The 13,407-nt window shown below is 39.0% G+C and overlaps 1 protein-coding gene across 2 annotated transcripts in view; it reads left to right on the top strand.

The window, feature by feature from the left end:
* The window catches only part of LOC117399302 (vasoactive intestinal polypeptide receptor-like), a 92,504-nt gene that overhangs the window by 7,241 nt on the left and 71,856 nt on the right, over positions 1 to 13,407 (top strand). For both annotated transcript variants that reach the window (XM_033998399.3, XM_033998398.3), the window contains 2 exons: positions 2,062 to 2,169; positions 11,732 to 11,835. In XM_033998399.3, coding sequence (XP_033854290.1) covers positions 2,073 to 2,169; positions 11,732 to 11,835 — 201 coding nt within the window. In that variant the 5' untranslated portion in view covers positions 2,062 to 2,072. The remainder of the gene's footprint in view (positions 1 to 2,061; positions 2,170 to 11,731; positions 11,836 to 13,407) is intronic.

Below are 13,407 nucleotides of genomic sequence, written 5' to 3'. Positions count from 1 at the left end.
TTAGGGCTCCTAGAAGCCAAGCCTAAACTATTCCAGATAGATTCCCAATTAACCTCAATCTCTGTCTCCATTCCAAATCATATTAGCTGCTAAGAGTTTATATGAGGCTTTTGAAAGATATACATATAAAGAATGGAGCAGACCCTTTGTGGATGTACTGGTAATGTAGCCCCCCCAAGGAACCCCATAGGCACACAAGTCAACATTATTATTATTATTATTATTATTATTATTATTATTATTATTATTATTATTATTATTATTATTATTATTATTATTATTATTATTAATAATAATAATAATAATAATAATAATTTTAATTTTGCATATTACTTTCTCACTAACCTCTACCTGTATCTATTGTAAGCAAGTATCTTTCCTTTTTCTAATTGCTGTATAATTTGCAGATGTTTCCTTGAGCCATAGTCAGCGTTGGTGAAGCTGACGGCTCTTTCTCTCACAGTATTTGAAACCAGTTACAACATTACAGCTGGCAATGTCATGTGAATGTGGTTCCTTCAAGCTGACCTCCTAACAACCTGCTTCAAAATAGCAGATACAAATTCTAAAGGCATTTCAGTTTCCCCAGAAATGTTAGATAGGTGCCGGGCAACAACACATTGGCTTTAAGAATTGTTGGTCAGTAAAATTATAGATAGATAGATAGATAGATAGATAGATAGATAGATAGATAGATAGATAGATAGATAATCTGTACTGTAATCAGCATTGTAATGAAATAGCAATTGAGGTCAGCTGGTGTCATAGATACTATAAAGCTCAATGCGTCACTCACTCCCCTGCGTAGAATGTGTCTCATTAGCACCTCTAGTTCAAAGAGAGACCTCAAGCAGGTTCATTGAATGATATGGTGTGCTCTCTTTCTGTAGGATGCACAAGCAGGTTCATTGAATGATATGGTGTGCTCTCTTTCTGTAGGATGCACAAGCAGGTTCATTGAATGATATGGTGTGCTCTCTTCTGTAGGATGCACAAGCAGGTTCATTGAATGATATGGTGTGCTCTCTTTCTGTAGGATGCACAAGCAGGTTTATTGAATGATATGGTGTGCTCTCTTTCTGTAGGATGCACAAGCAGGTTTATTGAATGATATGGTGTGCTCTCTTTCTGTAGGATGCACATCAGGTTTATTGAATGATATGGTGTGCTCTCTTTCTGTAGGATGCACAAGCAGGTTCATTGAATGATATGGTGTGCTCTCTTTCTGTAGGATGCACAAGCAGGTTCATTGAATGATATGGTGTGCTCTCTTTCTGTAGGATGCACAAGCAGGTTCATTGAATGATATGGTGTGCTCTCTTTCTGTAGGATGCACAAGCAGGTTCATTGAATGATATGGTGTGCTCTCTTTCTGTAGGATGCACAAGCAGGTTTATTGAATGATATGGTGTGCTCTCTTTCTGTAGGATGCACAAGCAGGTTCATTGAATGATATGGTGTGCTCTCTTTCTGTAGGATGCACAAGCAGGTTTATTGAATGATATGGTGTGCTCTCTTTCTGTAGGATGCACAAGCAGGTTCATTGAATGATATGGTGTGCTCTCTTTCTGTAGGATGCACATCAGGTTTATTGAATGATATGGTGTGCTCTCTTTCTGTAGGATGCACAAGCAGGTTTATTGAATGATATGGTGTGCTCTCTTTCTGTAGGATGCACAAGCAGGTTTATTGAATGATATGGTGTGCTCTCTTTCTGTAGGATGCACAAGCAGGTTCATTGAATGATATGGTGTGCTCTCTTTCTGTAGGATGCACAAGCAGGTTTATTGAATGATATGGTGTGCTCTCTTTCTGTAGGATGCACAAGCAGGTTTATTGAATGATATGGTGTGCTCTCTTTCTGTAGGATGCACAAGCAGGTTTATTGAATGATATGGTGTGCTCTCTTTCTGTAGGATGCACAAGCAGGTTTATTGAATGATATGGTGTGCTCTCTTCTGTAGGATGCACAAGCAGGTTCATTGAATGATATGGTGTGCTCTCTTTCTGTAGGATGCACATCAGGTTTATTGAATGATATGGTGTGCTCTCTTTCTGTAGGATGCACAGGAATGTGGGATAACATCACCTGCTGGCCCTCAGCCAAGGTTGGGGAGGTGGTTCTGAGGCAATGTCCAGCATACTTCAGCTTTTTCTCAGATATGCACGGTAAGTGTCAGTGGTTCTGCATTGAAGTGTGTCAGTCATATACAACATCACCCTGTGCTTGGATCGATCAGACACATTTCAAGTACTCTGAGTACAGGTGCAAGTTTTTAACACAATAGGCGAAAAAATAAGATAATTTAAAATGTAAAATGTTGTTTTTGTTTCTCTCTATGGTTCTCATGATGACAGTTAATTGCGCCCACAAATAAAAACCTCAATTGTTTTTTTTTTAATACATTTAAAAGCCACTTACTGATCAATCAATCAATAAAAACCTTTATTTATCCAGATGAGTCGATTGAGAACAAATTCTCATTCACAATGATGAGCTGTTAAGAGGCTCCCACTACCACAGCAAACAACATGAAACACAAGAAATAAGGAGTTGAAAAACACAGAATCAATCAGAGAACATAAAACCACATGTCAGTCAGGAATGAGTTGACCCTACGGCTAAAAGTAACCTCAGATATGAACCGTTGTGATTTGAAACTCATTCCAATCATTGGCTGCTGCAAACTAAAATGAGTGACAACCCCAAACTGTTGATCCCCTGCATGGGAACAAGCAGTTTACTAATATTCCTATAGGTCCACTAGTACTTTAATAGAATGTTTGCTAAACAGCAACAATGTACAGCAGCCCCCTCTAGGCTGATTGTATTGCTAAGTGTATTTTGAGTTATTTGTAACGCTTTTCTGTGACAGGTAGAGTAATTAAGCTGTGTATTACCTGGTCTAGATTCAGAACGTGCAGTCATTGTTCCTCTTCATTTCTGATCATGTATGAGGTAACCTATAGATTGTTAACATACTCAAAGCAAATCTAATCTATGATATATTATAGTATTTATAGGGTAATTTTCACAGTGTATGCATTGTAAAGGACATTGACACTGTCGAAAGGTAGCAGCTAGTTGTGTAATCCTAACATTACAGGATCAATCCATGCTTAATATGCAAACATTTGTGAATTTCAGAGACTCGTTACTCAATTAAGATTATGGAATTGGCTTTTGTTAGCACTAGCTTTTTGAATGATAGGCTACTGTCTGTGTGCTGTGAATGTCATACTGTGGGTTATGTTTCATTATTATACCTGGTTTTACTACCACACATTTCTTAATCACTTTACTACTTCACATCTATTAGGCATCTGTTAAATATAACAGGTATAGTTTCAGTTGTTGAAGCACACTCCTATGCAGTTTCTGCACTCTATAGATTGACTATATTCATTGCAAGTGTTTTCAGATTTATTATTCTTACTTTTAATTACACAATCGCTCACCCGGACGCTGTTTTATTGCAAAATTGACTCCATTTCTTACTTTATTGTATTTTAAAACACATCATAACAAATGCAAAATATTTCCTTTTTGCCTTCTTATATTTGACTGAATTGCTCATGTAAGTAGGCTATTTATTTAAATAAAGAGTTATGAACCTAAAACAAACAGAATAAAAAAGTAAAATAACGTTCCCTCGGACAATACCTGAAGCCCCAAACTGCCCCAAGCTGATTGGATTGAAGGAAGCTCCTTGCTGTTGCATGTTCATTTCTTCAACTTGTGCACATGCGTGGATAATGATTTTACTGGACAACGGCCCCTAATCATCCCCACTATTTGTCCTACTTTTTTTTTTTTATAAATATGGAGTTTCTCCCTCACCTGAAGAAGTGTGTGACTAAATCTATTCACCCACCCACCCAGGGATCTCTGTTAATCCAGCCCTGAGTCTATTCACAACGTACCCAGGGATCTCTGTTAATCCAGCCCTGAGTCTATTCACAACGTACCCAGGGATCTCTGTTAATCCAGCCCTGAGTCTATTCACAGCGTACCCAGGGATCTCTGTTAATCCAGCCCTGAGTCTATTCACAGCGTACCCAGGGATCTCTGTTAATCCAGCCCTGAGTCTATTCACAGCATACCCAGGGATCTTTATTAATCCAGTCCTGAGTCTATTCACCCACCCACCCAGGGATCTCTGTTAATCCAGCCCTGAGTTTGTTTCCTACAGAAAGGGATTTTCATGGCCATAGTTTGGTTTTCAAGCATTAATAAAATGTGTTTTTGTAAAAGACTTCTCTGCACAGTGTCTGTAGGCCTGTTTTCACAATGGCATTTAGAATTGTAATTAACATTTTTGTGCAATATCAACTGTACTGTATTAATGTAAAATTTGCTAATGCTGATCACTCAGAAAAAAAATAATGTATTACTAATGTAATGCAAAGAAAACAAAAAGCCAATGCAAATGTCTCTCTCCTCCACTCACAAAGTGGAAGGTCTGACTTGCTGGCAATTTACCGAGATCAATATTTACTGTGCTTTTACAATGGAGTAACACAACTTGTCTTGACAAGGGACAACAGGCATTTCATCCTTCAAACAGCCAGTCTCATAAGGACAACTTTGTACTTTTGAACAAACGCTGTTACTATGACATTAGAGTTACACACACACATGCATTCAAGCACAGTATGGTAAACACTATTGTGTTAGCATTCCACGTCTAAATGTGAGCAGAGTAGAGTCAAGGGGCAGCTTTCATTACTTACATCTTGTGTCAACACCAGTCCATAGAGGCACCAGCGCCTTCTAATTAGCTTTGAGGATAGCTATGCTTTTTTCTGTGACAATAGTATCAAAGTGCAATGAGATCATTTGTATTTCTTGTATCATTTTAAAAAGAGATGACTTTCAATAGAATTCATTCTTAAGGCAAGTCAGTTAAATAATGAAGACACACTGGAGTAGGTTTACTAAAGTGTTGCGCGATAGACGCAAACCAGTTGTAAACGAGTCGGAAGTCTTGGGTGAAATGTACTAAACAGGCACGATGCTATTTGGGCGTTTTAAAGAATGCTTTGCAGCAGCAGTTTTTCTTTGCGGTTCAACCTCCGACGTGTGCCACTCATTCTGCGCCTCTCTATAGGAATAGGAAACACACCTATTCTATTAATGTGCAGGTGGTTTGTAATTGTGCACAGTTTACAACTGCACCCCTGACTAACTTCAATAAAAACAGACAGTATACATTTAGCTTATAGGCTACTCATGAATACAAATTAGTGGTATAATGCAAAATTTGGTAGTCCCTTGAAATTCATATAAACGAGAATTGACTGTCCTCCTGTAAGTATCGCAACTTGTCAATGCAGCACCATGATCTATTTTGTGTTAGCTGTCTAGGCTGCCAAGTTAATAATAATAATAATCATTTTAAAAAACCCGCTAAAATCATTTAGTTTCAATTTAAAATAATGTTTTATTTGCATTACACCAGTGTGTGCAATGCAGCAGCATGGTTTATTTTGTGTTACCATACCAGTAGCATACAGGCCAAGGTAAAAAGAAAGTGCGCTTTGTGTTCATTTCATTTCACTATTGTACTGTATAGGCGTTTTTTTTTTGTTTGTTTTTTTTAAAACCCAATACCACCTAATGTCAGACAGATGTATCCGGTTTAGTGAGGGGCTTCTCCTGTATGATTGTGAAATTATTTTTGATAGAAACACATTTTTTATTTAGGGGTAAATCTGGGGGCCTGTGACAAAGTGGCTGAGTGGATGCAGGTGCAGGAGTGATGCAGTGCGTGAATGAAACAGACAGAGATGATTGTAATCCAGTTTGGAAAGGATTTTATTAATGGTTTCCAGATCTGGCGACCAAACAATAATCCCCCGGCAATACACACCAATGTGTACTGCACGGGGTAAATAAGGGAATTGCAGTCCCACATAATAAATAATAATATCCGCCCCACAATAATACAAACACAGTCACCAGTCCTGGGCGTGTGCTGTAGTGCTCGTGGTGGGTGATACAGTTTATTTTGTGACAGTGGTGAAGTGCTGTTCCAGCTTTGTGCTGGCCCAAGGCAACAGCTCCGGAATCGTGTTAACCGTCTGGTAATTCACAAACAATACAATTACTAACAGACACAAAAACAAACAAAACACTCCCAAAACTGTTACGTTCTCTGGGGTCTCTCACAGTACTTGTAGTTTAGATTACAAAACCAAAGCGAAGGATCAGATTGCGATTCTCCGCCCCCTTTTATGCCGTCACACATGACCCCTTGGTAAACGAGTGCAACCTCCTCTCCAATCTGCGGCTGCCATGTCGTTTCCCTTCCGGGTCAATGCGTTCTTGCAACAGAGTCTCACCCCCTTCCAGACTGGCCAACTTCCCTTTAACCCTGGGAAAGAACTGTCAGACCAGCCTGTCCAAGGAACTCTGTTCTCGCTGCTTAGCGCCCTCACAGGTCAGGAGGGAGATTTACAATCAAGAGTCATTTATATAGCTTGTAACACGGCCATACTCACTCAAGTTTGTTTGCCCCGATAAAGGAGACCCAGCACACAGGAACTTGGAACTTTAGCGCTGAAGTGCACTTTTAATAATTCAAAATAAACAAAAATGAAAACAAATCCTAACACTAACTAAACACACACCGGAGCCCACGGACCGGACAGCTAAGCTGTTTACACACAGAAAAAGAACACACAGTACCTTTCTTTGATACGACTGATTACACACACAGTCGGGCTCTTCACACAGCAGCCCTGAATGAATTAACTCTGGGGTTTATATGCCCCAGAGAAACAAGTATAGACAGCTGGCTGTAATTTACAATAATGTGGCCAACTGCCAAGACAATAAAACAATTGGAAATTAACAATACCACACATTGTCATGTGTGTTTGGCAGGGAGGATTTTAACCCCCTCCCTGCTGTGCTACAATACATATATATATATATATATATATATATATATATATATATATATATATATATATACAGTGCCTTGCGAAAGTATTCGGCCCCCTTGAACTTTGCGACCTTTTGCCACATTTCAGGCTTCAAACATAAAGATATGACACTGTAATTTTTTGTGAAGAATCAACAACAAGTGGGACACAATCATGAAGTGGAACGAAATTTATTGGATATTTCAAACTTTTTTAACAAATAAAAAACTGAAAAATTGGGCGTGCAAAATTATTCAGCCCCTTTACTTTCAGTGCAGCAAACTCTCTCCAGAAGTTCAGTGAGGATCTCTGAATGATCCAATGTTGACCTAAATGACTAATGATGATAAATAGAATCCACCTGTGTGTAATCAAGTCTCCGTATAAATGCACCTGCACTGTGATAGTCTCAGAGGTCCGTTTAAAGCGCAGAGAGCATCATGAAGAACAAGGAACACACCAGGCAGGTCCGAGATACTGTGTTGTGGAGAAGTTTAAAGCCGGATTTGGATACAAAAAGATTTCCCAAGCTTTAAACATCCCAAGGAGCACTGTGCAAGCGATAATATTGAAATGGAAGGAGTATGAGACCACTGCAAATCTACCAAGACCTGGCCGTCCCTCTAAACTTTCAGCTCATACAAGGAGAAGACTGATCAGAGATGCAGCCAAGAGGCCCATGATCACTCTGGATGAACTGCAGAGATCTACAGCTGAGGTGGGAGACTCTGTCCATAGGACAACAATCAGTCGTATACTGCACAAATCTGGCCTTTATGGAAGAGTGGCAAGAAGAAAGCCATTTCTTAAAGATATCCATAAAAAGTGTCGTTTACAGTTTGCCACAAGCCACCTGGGAGACACACCAAACATGTGGAAGAAGGTGCTCTGGTCAGATGAAACCAAAATCGAACTTTTTGGCAACAATGCAAAACGTTATGTTTGGCGTAAAAGCAACACAGCTCATCACCCTGAACACACCATCCCCACTGTCAAACATGGTGGTGGCAGCATCATGGTTTGGGCCTGCTTTTCTTCAGCAGGGACAGGGAAGATGGTTAAAATTGATGGGAAGATGGATGGAGCCAAATACAGGACCATTCTGGAAGAAAACCTGATGGAGTCTGCAAAAAACCTGAGACTGGGACAGAGATGTGTCTTCCAACAAGACAATGATCCAAAACATAAAGCAAAATCTACAATGGAATGGTTCACAAATAAACATATCCAGGTGTTAGAATGGCCAAGTCAAAGTCCAGACCTGAATCCAATCGAGAATCTGTGGAAAGAACTGAAAACTGCTGTTCACAAATGCTCTCCATCCAACCTCACTGAGCTCGAGCTGTTTTGCAAGGAGGAATGGGCAAAAATTTCAGTCTCTCGATGTGCAAAACTGATAGAGACATACCCCAAGCGACTTACAGCTGTAATCGCAGCAAAAGGTGGCGCTACAAAGTATTAACTTAAGGGGGCTGAATAATTTTGCACGCCCAATTTTTCAGTTTTTTATTTGTTAAAAAAGTTTGAAATATCCAATAAATTTCGTTCCACTTCATGATTGTGTCCCACTTGTTGTTGATTCTTCACAAAAAATTACAGTTTCATATCTTTATGTTTGAAGCCTGAAATGTGGCAAAAGGTCGCAAAGTTCAAGGGGGCCGAATACTTTCGCAAGGCACTGTATAATATATACACACACACACACACACACCAGTATTAGAATAGGTAAGAGACAGAACGGAATGCATTGTACAGGTGACGTTTATATTTAACAAAAACAATGTTATTTGGATTCCTGCACCTTGCATGTATAGACGTTATTCTTTGGGCAGCCTCTGCTGCAGCAAACCACAACTCAACTCCTCCTCATTACTTGAACAATGTATAATGCTAGAGATCTTGCTTAGAAGATGCAACGAATATTTAAATTAGTATATCGCAGCTGTCTTAATTAACATATTTTCTCTTAGTACACACGGCAACGTTTTCACTTTGTGTCGCAATGAAAATGCAAATTGCGGTATGTTTGCGTTGGAACTATTCCAAATCATCATTAACACATTTTGTGTGTGAAATAAATTAAAAAAAAAACAAAAAAACACATTTGCATTTGTCTGTTTATTTCAGTGTGCTTTCACTATTGCTGCCAATTTATTAGAGTAAATACTTTTGAGAATCTAGCCCAGTGTGTACTTGGGTAACAGTTTTCAAATCTCAGCGATTTGGTAACCATTGAATACTGTGCAATAAAGCATTTGAGAAGCATGATGAAAGCAACATCAAACAAAGGAAACTAAAAGAATAAATTAGCCAACTGAATCTTGCAACAGGCCAGTTAAAAACACAACCTGAAAACTGAAAGCACTGAGATGCATTGTGATTCTTCAGATAATGTTTTTTTAAAAGCCCACACAAGTGTGGTCTGTAACTTGCTGCAGCGTTGCTTTCAATATTGTTGCTATATATATATATATATATATATATATATATATATATATATATATATATATATATATACAGTTTATTTGACCTGGCATCTGTTTTGTGTCTACATTGAAGTAGAAGCTAAATCTGCAATGGACAAAATACTTTTAAATATTTTTTTTTCAGAATCCATTCTATCAAGATGCAGAATTTAAAAATATGACTTTACACTGTAAAAAGAATATCAGTTTTGTTTATTGTGTATCATGACGGGTCTGTTTCTAGTCAGGAAGTCTCTTCGAATCGGTGTGCTGGTGTGGGAGGGCCAGTTGCAAAGCATTAAGCACCTCCTGCATACTTAAAGTTTTTTTCCTTTAATACTTTGTCATGTTATTTGCTTCTGGAACAAAATTCTCTTGAGAAAATAAAATATGGGACAGCTTATAACTGTGAGCAAAAGCTTGGCTTTTTAAGGGTTAATGAGCGCACAGAATGACACTAAAATGAATCCTCATTTAGGTCAACAGGATTCGAACAGTTACCTCATTTATATGGACTGCTGTAGTTAACACTTGTATCCTGACTTTGTGAAATACTGCATGACCTTTGTAAATGAGAACGCACCTGATTAAATACAGAACTGAGTAATAGTATTGTGAAATATGTATGCTGTCCAGAAGAAATACCGCCATAAAGAACCTGAACAGCTAGGGCAATTATGTCAAATTCGAGTTTTGTTTTTGTACCTATGATTTTGCAGAAGAACTAGGAGAGGGAGTCATGTGTGCATGTATCTCTGTATATATCAAGGATTCTATTACAGCACATAAATCAAGATTTCTGTTCAAATCAGAATATTAATTGCTTGTAAAATACTACAAGTAGTTATTGTAGGTGTGGAGTGTGTATTCTGTAGTCTAACAACATGTAAACACAGCATTGATTCCACATGTTATAAAAATATCAAGTAAAAGAGGTAATAAAGTCTGTAAGTTACTACTTCCATTCTCAATTCATGTAAATCAATGGTCATGAGAGAGCTACAGGGCTGTGGTTATCAATGGTTATGAGAGCTACAGGACTCTGGTTATCAATGGTTATGAGAGATAAAGGGCTCTGGTTATGAGAGCTAGGGGGTATGGTTATTAATGGTAAAAAGAACATAAGAAAGTTTACAAACGAGAGGAGGCCATTCGGCCCATCTTGCTTGTTTGGTTGTTAGTAGCTTATTGATCCCAGAATCTCATCAAGCAACTTCTTGAAGGACCCCAGGGTGTCAGCTTCAACAACATTACTGGGGAGTTGGTTCCAGAACCTCACAATTCTCGGTGTAAAAAAGTGCCTCCTATTTTCTGTTCTGAATGCCCCTTTATCTAATCACCATTTGTGACCCCTGGTCCTTGTTTCTTTTTTCAGGTCAAAAAAGTCCCCTGGGTTGACATTGTCTATACCTTTTAGGATTTTGAATGTTTGAATCAGATCACCGCGTAGTCTTCTTTGTTCAAGACTGAATAGATTCAATTCTTTTAGCCTGTCTGCATACAACATGCCTTTTCGACTTGTTAAGTTTGCAGACGACACAAAAATTGGAGGAGTGGCAAACACTGTTGCAGCAGCAAAGGTCATTCAAAATGATCTAGACAGCATTCAGAACTGGGCAGACACATGGCAAATGACATTTAATAGAGAAAAGTGTAAGGTATTGCATGCAGGCAATAAAAATGTGCATTATAAATATCATATGGGAGATACTGAAATTGAAGAAGGAATCTATGAAAAAGACATAGGAGTTTATGTTGACTCAGAAATGTCTTCGTCTAGACAATGTGGGGAAGCTATAAAAAAGGCCAACAAGATGCTCGGATATATTGTGAGAAGTGTTGAATTTAAATCAAGGAAAGTAATGTTAAAACTTTACAATGCATTAGTAAGACCTCACCTAGAATATTGTGTTCAGTTCTGGTCACCTCATTACAAAAAGGATATAGCTGCTCTAGAAAGAGTGCAAAGAAGAGCAACCAGAATTACCCTGTGTTCAAAAGGCATGTCGTATGCAGACAGGCTAAAAGAATTGAATCTATTCAATCTTGAACAAAGAAGGCTACGCGATGATCTGATTCAAGCATTCAAAATCCTAAAAGGTATAGACAATGTCGACCCAGGGGACTTTTTTGACAAGGTCACAAATGGTGATTAGATAAAGGGGCATTCAGAACAGAAAATCGGAGGCACTTTTTTACACAGAGAATTGTGAGGGTCTGGAACCAACTCTCCAGTAATGCAGTTGAAGCTGACACCCTGGGATCCTTCAAGATGCTGCTTGATAAGATTCTGGGATCAATAAGCTACTAAGCTGCTGTATATTGTTGCTTCATAGGTAACGTCACGAGGAGCTGCACTAAGCAAGGCTGGGCTGACATGCATCCTGTCTCCTATGCTGTGGCTTGTGGCTACGATGTCAACACTTCTGCTATGGAAGAGGTTTGTAAAGTTTATCTGTGTGGCTCTGCAGTGCATGACTGGAATGGTCTCATCTACCCCAGCATTCCAAGCAGGCTTTCAGCTGAATGCATGCTCTGTGGTTCCGAAATAACATACCGATGGAATGTACAGATTGGAACATGTGAGTAAAAAATGTCCCACAAAAGCAATTTCATATGCAAGTTGTGCAGACATGTGGCCATCTATCAGTGATCAGGAAAGGGCTTTTAGTTCTGCCCTCACTTCATCTATCAGTGATCAGGAAAGGGCTTTTAGTTCTGCCCTCACTTCATCTATCAGTGATCAGGAAAGGGCTTTTAGTTCTGCCCTCACTTCATCTATCAGTGATCAGGAAAGGGCTTTTAGTTCTGCCCTCACTTCATCTATCAGTGATCAGGAAAGGGCATTTAGTTCTGCCCTCACTTCATCTATCAGTGATCAGGAAAGGGCTTTTAGTTCTGCCCTCACTTCATCTATCAGTGGTCAGGAAAGGGCTTTTAGTTCTGCCCTCACTTCATCTATCAGTGATCAGGAAAGGGCTTTTAGTTCTGCCCTCACTTCATCTATCAGTGATCAGGAAAGGGCTTTTAGTTCTGCCCTCACTTCATCTATCAGTGATCAGGAAAGGGCATTTAGTTCTGCCCTCACTTCATCTATCAGTGATCAGGAAATGGCTTTTAGTTCTGCCCTCACTTCATCTATCAGTGATCAGGAAAGGGCTTTTAGTTCTGCCCTCACTTCATCTATCAGTGATCAGGAAAGGGCTTTTAGTTCTGCCCTCACTTCATCTATCAGTGATCAGGAAAGGGCATTTAGTTCTGCCCTCACTTCATCTATCAGTGATCAGGAAAGGGCTTTTAGTTCTGCCCTCACTTCATGTGATGATATGTTGATGAAGTTGAACTCCAGACTGGCAGTTTTACTAAAACTATGACATTTTAACATTTAGGAGCAGATTCTCAAACTGTATACTCCAAATCGTCATTAGCGCATTTTTGGAGGATCCATACAGTTATATTACAAATAGGAAACAACTTAAGACTACCTACAAGTGCCTAAATAAAACAGCAGAGTTATTGGGTGCTTTTCTTTCCTTTCTTAGTAAAAAGCATTTAGACCTCATTGCAGTTTGTCTCCAGTCCAGTCCATACATTAGGAATCACATTTAAAAGAAGTGAAATGAACTTCAACTTTGAATTGCAGTGTATTACATTAGAATAAGCGATGGGATACAGTGTGTTCCCTGTTTTACACTGCATAATGAAAACTATAGCTAAAACAAACAGAGTTTCTGAAAGCTGTAAAGCAGAGCCCCATTTTTACCTGGAAAGCAGAATCGTTCAGCTTGTGACAGGAACATGCTTGGAAAGGGAGTCACCCTCTGGATGTGTAAAGAAGGCTTGAGAACAGCAGCCGAATGACAGGGAAGGTGATGATTCACTGTTCACACGAGACACGTGATTTCTGACTTTGTGATGTCGTTAAGATTTGTTTCTGGCTTGGGGCCAGACTGCAATTGTAGATACTGTTGACTCTCAGTGTACTACAGAGCATTATATTTTTACCATGTCT

The sequence above is a fragment of the Acipenser ruthenus genome, chromosome 4 (assembly GCF_902713425.1).
Source record: "Acipenser ruthenus chromosome 4, fAciRut3.2 maternal haplotype, whole genome shotgun sequence".
Taxonomy (NCBI): Eukaryota; Metazoa; Chordata; class Actinopteri; order Acipenseriformes; family Acipenseridae; genus Acipenser; species Acipenser ruthenus.
The sequence above is the reverse complement of the archived record's forward strand: the minus strand, read 5'-3'. Positions and strand labels throughout refer to the sequence as shown.